This window comes from Ornithorhynchus anatinus, chromosome 2 (genome assembly GCF_004115215.2).
Source record: "Ornithorhynchus anatinus isolate Pmale09 chromosome 2, mOrnAna1.pri.v4, whole genome shotgun sequence".
In the NCBI taxonomy this organism is placed as follows: Eukaryota; Metazoa; Chordata; class Mammalia; order Monotremata; family Ornithorhynchidae; genus Ornithorhynchus; species Ornithorhynchus anatinus.
In genome coordinates this window covers 78,697,131-78,710,342 of record NC_041729.1, presented here as the reverse complement: position 1 = coordinate 78,710,342, position 13,212 = coordinate 78,697,131, and the positions used below count along the sequence as shown (strand labels likewise).

At 46.7% G+C, this 13,212-nt stretch overlaps 1 protein-coding gene across 1 annotated transcript in view; it reads left to right on the top strand.

The window, feature by feature from the left end:
* The first annotated feature begins 651 nt into the window (after positions 1 to 651).
* The window catches only part of UST (uronyl 2-sulfotransferase), a 305,282-nt gene continuing 292,721 nt past the window's right edge, over positions 652 to 13,212 (top strand). The window contains exon 1 of the mRNA XM_029056424.2: positions 652 to 1,125. Within this exon, the coding sequence (XP_028912257.1) occupies positions 912 to 1,125 (214 nt within the window). The 5' untranslated portion in view covers positions 652 to 911. The remainder of the gene's footprint in view (positions 1,126 to 13,212) is intronic.

Genomic DNA, 13,212 nt, shown 5'->3' with positions numbered 1-13,212 from the left:
GAGAGGAGGAGGAAGGGAAAGGAGGGAGAGGGAGAGGAGGAGGAAGGGAAAGGAGGGAGAGGGAGAGGAGGAGGAAGGGAAAGGAGGGAGAGGGGGAGGAGGAGGAAGGGAAAGGAGGGAGAGGGGGAGGAGGAGGAAGGGAAAGGAGGGAGAGGGGGAGGAGGAGGAAGGGAAAGGAGGGAGAGGAAGGGAAAGGAGGGGGAGGGAGGGAAAGGAGGGGGAGGGAGGGAAAGGAGGGGGAGGAGGAGGGAGGGAAAGGAGGGGGAGGAGGAGGGAGGGAAAGGGGGAGGAGGAGGAAGGGAAAGGAGGGAGAGGGGGAGGAGGAGGAAGGGAAAGGAGGGAGAGGGGGAGGAGGAGGAAGGGAAAGGAGGGAGAGGAGGAGGAGGAAGGGAAAGGAGGAGGAGAAGGAGAACCCCTGTCAAGGAGGTGGAGCGAGGGTGAGAGTGTCCGGCCGGTAGCTTTTCCGAGAATCCCGAACGGGGTCCCGGAGGAAAGGGGAGAGGAGGCCGGGGACCCTGCCGGGAGGGAGCCGGAGTCGGAGAGGAGCGGAGGGTGGCCCGGGGCTGGAGAGAGGAGCGAGTCCGGGACTGCCTCCCCACCCTCTCCCTCCTCCCCAGCCCGGGACTCCCTCCCCACCCTCTCCCTCCTCCCCAGCCCGGGACTCCCTCCCTCCCTCCGTCCCTCCCTGCCTTGGTCCCTCCTCCTCCTCCTCCTCCTCGTCCCTCCCAGCCCGGGACGCGGCGGCGGGCTCCTCGGGGAGGAAGAAGAGGGGTGGGCGATGGCGAGGAAAGTGTCCTGAGCCGCCCCCCGACGCCCCCTTCTCTCCCACCCGGTCCGATCCGGTCCTTTGGGGTCCGGGGGCGAATGGGTGACCTTTCCCCGGGCGGGCCGGGCCGTGGGAGCCGGGGGAGATGAAGCAGGAGCAGGAGCAGCACGGCGGGGGCGGCCGGGACTCCTGGGTCCGCCGGCCGAGCCGCCCCGGCTCCCTGCCACCCACCCTGCGCTTCACCCTCCGGGACTACGGCTTCTGCATGGCCACCCTGCTGGCCTTCTGCCTCGGCTCCCTCTTCTACCAGCTCAACGGGGGACCCCCTCCATTCCTGCTGGACCTGAGGCACTATCTGGGTAAGGGGACGAGGGGGCTTCATCCTCCTCTTCTTGGTGATGGTCTCTGCTAAGCCCTCGGGCTCTCCCGGGGACTCCTCTGGGCGCCGGGGCAGAGACAAGGTAATGGGGTTGTCCCACGTAGGAAGGGGAGGGAGGTGCTCATCGTTCTCATCATCATCATGACATTTCCTAAGTGCTTACTATGTGCTGAGCACTGTTCTCAGCGCTGTGATTGAGACAAGGTAATCCAGTTGTCCCATGTAGGAAGGGGAGGGAGGTGCTCATCGTTCTCATCATCATCATGGTATTTCCTAAGTGCTTGCTATGTGCTGAGGACTCTTCTAAGCGCTGGGGCAGAGACAAGGCAATGGGGTTGTCCCACGTAGGAAGGGGAGGGAGGTGCTCATCTTTCTCATCATCATCATCGTAGTATTTCCTAAGTGCTTACCATGTGCTGAGCACTGTTCTGAGCGCTGTAATTGAGACAAGGTAATCCAGTTGTCCCATGTAGGAAGGGGAGGGAGGTGCTCATCGTTCTCATCATCATCATGGTATTTCCTAAGTGCTTGCTATGTGCTGAGGACTCTTCTAAGCGCTGGGGTTGAGACAAGGCAATGAGGTTGTCCCACCTACAAAGGGGAGGGAGGTGCTCATCATTGTCATCATCATCATAGTATTTCCTAAGTGCTTACTATGTGCTGAGCACTGTTCTTAACGCTGGGGCAGAGACTAGGCAATGGGGTTGTCCCACATAGGAAGGGGAGGGAGGTGATCATCATTCTCATCATCATCATGGTATTTCCTAAGTGCTTGCTATGTGCTGAGGATTCTTCTAAATGCTGGGGCAGAGACAAGGTAATGGGGTTGTCCCACGTAGGAAGGGGAGGAGGTGCTCATCATTCTCATAATCATCATAGTATTTCCTAAGTGCTTACTATGTGCTCAGCACTGTTCAGAGCTCTGTTACTGAGGCAAGGTAATTTGACTGTCCCACGTAGGAAGGGGAGGGAGGTGCTCATCATTATCATCATCATCATAGTATTTCCTAAGTGCTTACTATGTGCTGAGGACTGTTCTCAGTGCTGGGGCAGAGACGAGGTAATGGGGTTGTCCCATGTAGGAAGGGGAAGGAGGAGCTCATCGTTCTCATCATCATCATGGTATTTCCCTAAGTGCTTACTATGTGCTGAGCACTGTTCTCAATGCTGTTATTGAGACAAGCTAATCCGGTTGTCCCACGTAGGAAGGGGAGGGAGGTGCTCATCATTCTCATCATCATAATAGTATTTTCTAAGTGTTTGCTATGTGCTGAGGATTGTTCTAAGCCCTGGGGCAGAGACAAGGTAACCGGGTTGTCCCACATAGGAGACAGAGGGGGGTGCTCATCATTGTACTTTCCAAGCGCTTATTACAGAGCTCTGGGCACGTTAAGTGCTCAGTAAATACAATAGAATGAATGAGGTAGAGATAAGGTAATCAGATTGTCCCATGTAGGAGGCGGAGGGAAGAGTTAATCATAATAATAATAATGGTATTTGCTAAGTGCTCACTCTGGGCCGAGCACTGTTCTAAGCACTGGGGTAGATACCAGGTAATCAGGTTGACCCCACATGGGGCTCACAGTCTTCATCCCCATTTTATAGCTGAGGCAATGGAGGCCCAGAGAAGTGATGTGATTTGCCCAAAGTCACAAAACAGATAAGTGGAGCCAGAATTAGAACTCGGGTCCTTCTGACTCCCAGGCCCGTGCTCTGTCCACTAGGCCATGCTGTAACTCTCTAAATCGTGGTGAGTCCGGAGAGGGATGACCCCATTACGCCCCCTCTTCATCGCTGGGAATCACTGGGGCCATCTCGGGGGAATTACTGTCCATAGAATCCAGAGAGGGCCCACCTCGCCTCTTGCCCAGAGGAGAGACGTATCACACCATCATAAGCTCAAAGGTTTGTGCTTAGGGAGAAGCAGATGTATTAATCATATTTATTGAGAGCTTACTGTGAGCAAAGCACTGTACTAAGTGCTTGGGAGGGGACAATAGAACATTAAATACATTCCCTGCTCACAACGAGCTTACAGTTTTGAGACGCAGCATGGCATAGTGGAAAGAACAAGGGCTTGGGAGTCAGAGGTCGTGGGTTCTAATCTTGGCTCCACCACTTGTCAAGTGTGTGACTTTGGGCAAGTCACGTAACTTATCTGTGCCTCAGTTACCTCATCTGTAAAATGGGGATTAAGACTGTGAGCCCCACCTGGGACAACCTGATAACCTTGTATCTCCCGTCACTGGGCGGTGATTGTCTCTATCTGTTGCGGAATTGTACATTCCAAGTGCTTAGTACAGTGCTCTGCACATAGTAAGCACTCAATAAATACTATTGAATGAATGAATGAACAGTGCTTGGCACGTAGTAAGACAGAAAAAAAAAAGAAAAAGGCTTGTTCTAAAAACGGGAAGAGAAGAACGCGTACCGGCAGGTGGGTTTGACATTTGACACCCCCCAGTTGGCCAGCATTCTTGAGGTCAGTGACTGGTCACTCTCCTGGCCATGTCCTAGGGGGTTGGAGGGGAAAAGGGGGCATCCAATTTGGGATTCGTGGGGGGCGACGGGATTCGTTCCGGGGGATCCATAGGGGACCGGGGTCCACAGACCGAGAGAGCTCGGGCCTCTTGGAAACAAACGCTTAGTAGAGTACAGTGCTCTGCACACATTAAGCACTCAGTAAACACGATCGAATGAATGAACGAAGCACTAAATAGACAACCGGTCCTGCCTGATGAGCAAAGTGAGCTAGACGTGGGTTTTCAGAGGGGCTGTTAACCGCGGGGGCCATGGCCTCCACTTCCACACCAGGGCCGGCCCCAATGAGTACTATTAATAATAATGGTGTTAAGTGCTTACTGTGTGCCAGACACTCTACTAAGCGCCAAAATGGATACAAGCCAATAGAATTGGACACAGTCCCTGCCCCATGTGGGGCTCACTGTCTCCATCCCCACTGTACAGATGAGGTAACTGAGGCACAGAGGAACGAAGTGATTTGCCCAAGGTCACACAGCAGACACGTGGCGGAACCAGGATTAGAACCCATGACCTTCGGACTCCTAGGTCTGTGCTCTATCCACTACGCTATGCTGCTTCTCCGAAATGAATGAAGTGTTTGTCCTGGGCTGAATCCACCTCAGGGGCCCCGAGACTTCCTTTATTATTATCAAGTGCCGTTCAGTGATTTCCGATTCATAGCGACTCTATAGATGTATATTCTCCAGGACGTTCTGTCTTCTGTTATAATCCATAACTTTGCTAATGTTTTTCTGTTATCGGTGTCATGATTTCTATCCATCTGGCTCACGGTCTGCCTCTTCCACGTTTTCCCTGGATTTTCCCTGGTATTTGTGTCTTCTCCAGAGAATTAGTCCTCCTGATGACGTGTCCAAAATATGCTAATCTAAGTCGTCATTTGGCCTTCCAAAGACCACTTAGGCTCAATTTGCTCCAAAATCCATTTGTGTGTTTTTCGGGCGGTCCATGATATTCTCAAAAGCCTTTTCCAATACCACTTTTCAGAAGAATAAATGATCTTTCTATCCTTTTTTTTCCACTATCCAGCTTTCAGATTCATACACTGTCACTGAAGCACCATTGAATTGACAATTTGTATTTTTGTGGAAATTGTTATATCAGCACAGTTCATGACTTTTTCCAGGCTCTTCATAGCAAGTCTTCCTAATGTTAATCTTCAGTGTATTTCTTGACTATTAGTTAAATGGTTCACACATGCACATCACACCAGCCCTGACCTCTCTCCTTCTCTGTAGTCTCATATTTCCTCCTACCTTCCAGGCATCTCTACTTGAATATGTCACCTTATACCTCAAACTAAACATGTCTAAACTAAGAACTTTTCATCTTAACTTTCCTTTTGTCCTCCCCTTATCATCCAACCATCATTCATCTTGTCCTTCCCTTGAGTTTCCCATCAGTATTGGCAGCACCACCGTCCTCCATGTCTCGCAAGCCCTTAGTCTGGGCATTGTCCTCTGCTCACCTCTCTCTCATTCAACCCACATATTTGATCTGTTACCACATCCTGTCGGTTCTACCTTCACAACATCCCTAAAATTTGCCATCCCCTTCATCCAAATTACTACCACGTTGATCCAAGTACTTATCCTCTCCCACCTTGAGCCTCCTTGCTGACCTACCTGCCTTCTGTTTCTCCCCATTCCACTCCATACTTTACTGCCTGGATTATTTTTCTGAAAAAAACTGTTCTTTCAGCGATTCTCCATGCCTCGAGAGCTTCCAGTGGTTACCCGTCCACCTCTGCATCTAACAGAAACTCCTGCCATTGACTTTGAGACCGACCCTCAATCACCTTCTCCTCTTCTATTTTACCTCTCTGTTTTTCCACTACAAACACATTCACTTCACTCCTCTCACACCAAACTACTTACTATATGCACCTTAATCGCTTCTATTTCGCTGCTGAAGTCTTGCCCTTGTCCTCCCTCTGGCCCTGAACTGCCCTCCTGCTTCATGTCCGACAGTCACTCTCCCCAACCTTTAAAGCCTTATTAAAATCACATCTTCAGGAATCCTTCCCAACTGACTCCTCATTTCCCCTATTCCCTCTCCTTTCTGTCGCCCTTGTACTTGGATTTGTACCCTTTATTCACCCCACTCTCAGCTCCAGAGTACTTTTGTACATATCCATAATTTTTTTTAAGGTCTGTCTCCCTTGTAAGCTCCTTGTGGGCAGGGAACATGGCTACCACCTCTGTTGTATTGTACTCTCACAATTGCTTGGTACAGTGCTCTGCACACAGTAAGTGCTCACTAAATACGATTGATTTGATTGATTGTGGAACCAAATATGGACCAAAATGAAGGGGAAAAGTCCAGGTTCCATGTAACCAGAAGTTCTGTAATCCTGAAATGAAGTAATAAGTGTGAGAGGATTGCATTTTGTGTTTTGCAGGAGCCTAGGGCCAACTTAAATGCATACTTTTTACAGTTAACAACTTGGTTTCCAAAACAGACTTTGTATGGTGGGGTATGTCACCTTTCGTGGCTGGTAGAATGTCCAGCCCTGTTAGTATGAATTCTCAGCAAATGTTTAAAAGCCTTCACTGACCTTAAGTTGGTTGTCTTAAGCAGTTGACAAAATTAGGAGACTACTGAAAGAGGTAGAATAATCAATCAATGATATTTATATTGAGCATTTACTGTGTACAAAGGACTGGAAATATATAGTGAAGCAGAACTGGTAGAAATATTCTGTGCCCCCATGGAGTTTACTGTCTATAGTGTTGATATGTACCGTATTTCTCTTTGATATGTTTTGAAATGATCCTGTTTAGCAAACTTATTTAAAGTAAGAAAGTAGTCCTCATGTCTATTGCCTAGTGAAAGCCTTAAAAACCACTGGGTAACAAACATCCAATGGCAAAGAGAATTTAGAATGTAGTGGACATCAGGGTCAGTTGACTAACCAGCAGTTGCATCTGCTGCTTAAATGGTTTGGGTGTAAAAATGTGACGGTCATTTACTGAGTGTGTGTAGTGACCAGACTCCTGTGCTAGGAAGAATGTATGGACATTGATTCAAACATATCCTTGGCTCACAAGGGGTTGACAATGTTGGACTGGGGGGGAGCCAGGATAGACACATATAAGGAAAAGTCAACAATTTAAAAATGAGTCATAACATGGGGAAACAGATTGACTAGAACAATTGAATAGTTATAACAGCTAAAATGTATCAATGTCTTAACTCGACGAACCGTCCCATAGGAAAACCTAACTTAATATAACCTTCCCAATGTTTTAACTATTGCACTGGTGGTAGGGGCTATTGTCCTGGGGGGAGTAGGAACTCCAAATCTTAGGCAATCGTGACTGACCTCTGGAGCCCTGATGTCAGATCTGTTGATAATTTGAATTATGTACTCTCCCTAGCACTTAGTATAATATTCTGCACACATCCAGTGCTACTGATTGTTACTTTAAATTACTTCAGGAAAACAGAGTCTGATAAGATGTGAATCATCATCAATGGTATTTATTGAGCCCTTTGTTAAGAGCACTGTACACTTGGGAGCATGCAATGTGACAGAGTTGGCAGACACATTCCCTGCCTACTGCCAGCTTATGGTCCAGAGGGGGAGATAGACTTTAATATAAATAAATGGATTCTGTGATAATAATAATGATGGTATTAAGCATTTACTATGTGCCGGGCATTGTACTAAGCTCTGGGGTGGATATAAGCAAATCGAGATGGGCACAGTATCTGTCCCATGTGGGACTCACATTCTCAGTCCCCATTTTTCATATGAAGGAACTGAGGCACAAAGAAATGAAGTGACTTGCCCAAGGTCACACAGCAGACAAGTGGCAGAACATGATTAGAACCCAGGACCTTCTGACTCCCAGGCCCATGCTCTATCCACTACGCCATGCTCATCCTCATTTGGTAATTTGTGTGAGTTGGTTGTGGGCAGAGAATGTGTCTGTTACATTGTTATATCATACTCACCCAAGTGCTTAGTACAGTGCTATACACACAGTAAGTGCTGAATAAAAACAGTTGATTGAGTGATATACTGGGAGCCTGGGTGCTTTGCTCTGCTTGCTTCATTTCCTCTCCAATGTCTGATGTTCCTACTTCACAAATAGTTATTCCAGTTCTGGAATTTTTGAGCGGATTCTTTCCCAATTGTAAATTAGGCAGAGTACCTCAGTTTCCCTGGATGATAATTCTTGGCACCTCTTTAATAGGAAGAAAATTTCTATTAATATTGGTGGTATTATTCATGATGCCACCAGTCTTATTATTGAATGAGTTCTAGCAGTGAGCAGGTGCTACATGAAACAACATTAGATCAGGGACCTGATTATTATCTACATGCAGAGCACCCCATGAGGGAATAGCCAGGACTTGTAGGATTGACTAAGTACAATAAAATCATTATCATTGAAATCAACCTTAATATTTCAATACAGCCTTTCACATTATAGGTGCACTTAGGACAATTTAGAAAGTTTGATGATGGATCAATCAGTGGTACTTATTGAGGTGTTTTTTACATATATATTCTATCTGTTGAGTGCTACTACGTGCCAGGTACTGTACTAAGAGCTGGAGTAGATACAAACTAATTAGGTTGGATACAGTCCATGTCAGTCAGTCAGTCATATTTATTGAATGCTTACTGTTTGCAGAGCACTGTACTAGACACTTGGGAGAGCACAATATCACAATATAATAGAAACATTCCTTGCCCACAACAAGCTTACTATCCGGAGTGGGGGAGACAGACTGATATATACCTAAGTGCTGTGGGGCTGGGCTGGGAGGCGGGGATGAATAAAAAGAGCAAGTTGGGATGATGAGGAAGGGAATTGAAGAATAGGAAAAGAGGGCTTAGTCAGAGAAGGCCTCTTGGAGGAGGTGTGTCTTCAACAAGGCTTTTAAGGTGGGGAAAGTAATTGTCTGTTGGTTATGAGGGGGGAGGTTGTTCCAGGCCAGAGGCAGGACGTGGGCGAGAGGTCGGCGATGAGATAGACGAAACTGAGGTACAGTGAGAAGATTAGCATTAGAGGAATGAAGTGTGCAGCCTGGGCTGTAGGAGGGCAGTGAAGTGAGGTAGGCGGGGGCAAGGTGATTTTGTGCTTTAAAGCCAATGGTAATGAGTTTCTGTTTGATGTAGAGGTGGGAGGTGTCCCCTCATGGGGACTCACAGTCTTACTCTCAATTTTATAGATGAGGTAAATGAAGCACAGAAAAGTTAACTGATTTGCCCAAGGTCACGTGGCAGACAAATGGCAGAGTGGGAATTAGAACCCAGGTCCTTCTGACCCCCCAGCCTATGCTCTAACCACTTTGCCAACCTGCTTCCCTGCTATGTTCAAGGAACTGCTATGTGGAGAGCACTGTACTAAGCACTTAGGAGAGTACAATACAACAGAGTTGGCACATTTACTGTCTACGATGAGCTTACGGTCTAGACTATACAATACAGACTACAAACTATTCCTCTAAAATGAGGTTTATGATGAAATCAACCTAATATTCTAAAGTCCAAATAGCATCCGGGGCTTACCTCAAGGAAGAGTGATGGGGAAGACCTCCAAAGAATGGAGGTCTGTAAAAATAAGGGAGAATAAAAGCAATGAAGAGGCAGAGCAATAGGTATAAGTATGGGCAAGAGGAAATAGCCACACTTAAGCAAGGAAGACCCACTTATATCGGGGAGAAAGAAGCTAAAAACACACACACGTCTGGTCAGAGCTGAGCAGAAATAAGAGACAAATAGTTGCCACTCTGCACAGCTGTCCTTGCCTCCTCCAGATTTTCAGGATTTCCTGCTGCCCATCTTGCCCCCTACCCCTTGCCCACATTCTCCTTTGGGCCTGAAACTCCCCCCACTTTCTTATCCAACAGTCCACCTCTCTCCCCACTTTCTAAACTCTCTTAAATTCACATTGCAAATTCACATGTCCTCCAAAGAGGCCTTCCTCGAATAAGCCCTCTATTTCCCCTCCCCTCCCTCCCCTCTACATTGACTATGAACTTGGCTGTTCACCTTTTAAGCTCTTTGATTCTCACCCAGCCCCACAGTGCTTATGTAAGTAGTCTTATATTCTATTCCCCCATCCCTGATCTACTTTAATGACTGTTTCCCCCTATAGGCCTTAAGTTCCTTGTGGTCAGGGATTGCATCTACCCACCCTGTTGAACTGTACTTTTCCAAGTGCTTAGAACAGTGTTCTACACACAATAAGTGCTTAATGAATACCACTGATTGCCTGGTGTGCAAATCAATACTATTTATTAAGACCTGCTGTATGCAGAGCACCATACTAAACACTGGGAGAGTTAAGCAGTGTGGCAAGTCCCTTAACTTCTCTGTGACTCAGTTATCTCATCCATAAAATGGAGATTGACTGGGAGCCAATTACGTTGAATCTAAAGGGCAGGGACTGTCTCTATCTGTTACTGATTTATACATTCCAAGTGCTTAGTACAGTGCTCTGCACATAGTAAGCGCTCAATAAATACTATTGAATAACAATAATAATATTGGTATTTAAGTGCTTACTATGTGCTGAGCACTGTTCTAAGCGCTGGGGTAGATACAGGGTAATTGGGTTGTCCCACGTGAGGCTCACAGTCTTTATCCCCATTTTACAGATGAGGTAACTGAGGCACCGAGAAGTTGAGACTTGCCCAAAGTCACAAAGGTGATAGGTGGCAGAGCCAGGAGTAGAACCCATGACCTCTGACTCCTAAGCCTGTGCTCTTTCCACTGAGCCATGCTGCTTCTCTATAGAGCATGGTCCCAGGAGTAAGAAGGACATGGGTTCTAATCCCAGCTGTGCTACTTGTCTGTTGTGTGACTTCAGGCAAGTCACTTAACTTACCTGTGCCTCATCTGTAAAATGGGGATTAAGACTGTGAGTTCCATGTGGGACATGGACTGAGTCCAACCCAATTTGCTCGTCTTCCCTCCAGCATTTAGTATAGTGCCTGGCACATAGTAAGCACTTAACAAATACCACAACTAAATAAAAGATAATCCCTGCCCTAAAGGAGCTAGAAATATAGCGGGGGAGACAAACACTAAAATAATTTATAGGTAGGCAGAATAAGGGAAAGGGGATATGAAGAGGAATTAGTGATTAAGTCATAGGGAATGTCAAGTATGTAACTCAGGAACTATGGAAGGTTGCTTAGGTGGAGATGCAAAAGTAATGAAGTGGCAGTTACAGGGACGGTGGCCGGGATATAGACTGGGGAGATTAGAGGCCAGAAGATGGTCGTCTTCAGGGCTGCGGGAGTGTGTGGAGAGGAGTTAATGGGGCTTCTTGGGGGCTAGGAGGTGCTGTGCTCATTTGCTGCTGTAACATTTTGCCCATTGTTGCTGCTTTCACCCACTGTAGCTCAATCAGGAAATTCTACATTTACTCCCAGGACGGCTGCTTTCCTCTGCAGTCACATGGAGAGTACTAGGGTAGGGGATGTAATGGATGACAGTCCCACCAAGAACTAGCAGGATAGTTAAGACCCAGTTTCGGAGCTGAAAGTCTCATTGTTTTTGAGCTATAGAAATGGAAGTCTTGGGAGAGTTATTGAAGTGAAATGCAAATATCTCCAAGATCCGCCCTTTCCTCTCCACCTAAATAGCTATTTTACTGGTACAGGCTCTCATAATATCCCGACTGAATTATTGTGTCAGCCTTCTCTCTGATCTCCCTTGCTCCTGTCTCTCCCCGCTCCAGTCTATTCTTCATTCTGCTGCCCGGCTCATCTTCTTGCAGAAATGCTCTGGGCATGTCACTCCCCTTCTTAAAAACCTCCAGTGGTTGCCTATCAACCTCTGCATGAAACAAAAACTTCTCACTCTAGGCTTCAAGGTTCTCCATCACCTTGCCCCCTCCTACCTCTCCTCCCTTCTCTCTTTCCACTGCCCACCCCGAACGCTCCGCTCCTCTGACGCCCACCTCCTCACCGTCCCCCATTCTCGCCTACCTCGCCGTCGACCCCTGGCCCACGTCCTCCCGCGGTCCTGGAATGCCCTCCCTCCTCACCTCTGCCAAACTAATTCTCTTCCCCTCTTCAAAGCCCTACTTATAACTCACCTCCTCCAAGAGGCCTTCCCAGACTGAGCTTCCCCTTTCCCTCTGCTCCCTCTGCTGCCCCTTTATCCCCCCTTAACCCACCCCCAGCTAAGCCCCCCTTTCCCCCCCTTTCCCTCTGTTCCTCCCCCTCTCCCTTCCCCTCCCCTCAGCACTGTGCTCATCCGCTCAATTGTATATATTTTTATCACCCTATTTATTTTGTTAATGAGATGTACATCACCTTGATTCTACTTATTGCTATTGTTTTAATGAGATGTACATCCCCTTGATTCTATTTATTGCTATTGTTTTTGTCTGTCTTTCTCCCCCGATTAGACTGTAAGCCCATCAGTGGGCAGGGACTGTCTCTATCTGTTGCCGATTTGTACATTCCAAGCACTAAGTACAGTGCTCTGCACATAGTAAGCACTCAATAAATACTATTGAATGACTGAATGAATATTTGTTAAGCACTTGGAGAAGCAGCTTGGCTTAATGGGAAGAGCATGGGCTTGGGAGTCAGAGGTTGTGGGTTCTAATCCCAACTCTGCCACTTGTCAGCTGTGTGACCTCAGGTGAGTCATTTCTTCTTCTCTGTGTCTCAGTTACCTCATCTGTAAAATGGGGATTAAGATTGTGAACCCCAGTTGGGACAATCTGATTACCTTGTTCTCCCCAGAGCTTAGAACAGTGCTCGGCACATAGTAAGTGCTTAACAAATGCCATTATTATTATACAAGATAATAGCCCATGTCCCACATGAGGCTCACAGTCTTAATCCCCATTTTACAGCTCAGGTAACTGAGCCACAAAGAAGTAAAGTGACTTGCTCAAGGTCACATACCAGGCAGGTGGCGGAACTGAGATTAGAACCCAGGTCCTTCTGACTCCTAGGTGCATTCTCTATTAGTATTAGACCACACTGCTTCTGGAATCTCTTTTCATACAAATTATTTACAATTGAGAGTTACCACATCTGCTTCTTGGATGACAATATTTTTGCATCTGATTTAAATACTAGGAAACTAAAAATCTGAGTTGTATCAAAAAAATTAGAACCAACTCTTCAAGTTGAATTGGCAATGATTCAAGCTTCAAGTATAATCTAATTTGAGATGAAATGTTCCAATATTGTGGATCCCAACCTTTAGTAGGAAAATAGTTTGACCAAACTCAAGGTAAGAGTCCTTATTCTCTTTACAACTCATACTGTTTTACATGGTGCCAAGCTTGACTGAGAATTTTGATCAAAAGAGTTATGTGAGGTTCAGAAGGGATCTGTAATCTAATGTGATAAGAATAGAAATGACTTGTTTTATATAATAAAATGAAAATAGCTTTCATGTTTAACCTGAAAATTTGACCTATGTGTTGGGAACCCAAACAAAACAGCATTACCCTACAGCAAGGGTAAAAAATGAAGTGTATTATGGGAAGTTCATCAAATAGTCTGGATGATAAGTACATTTGACTCAGCGTTT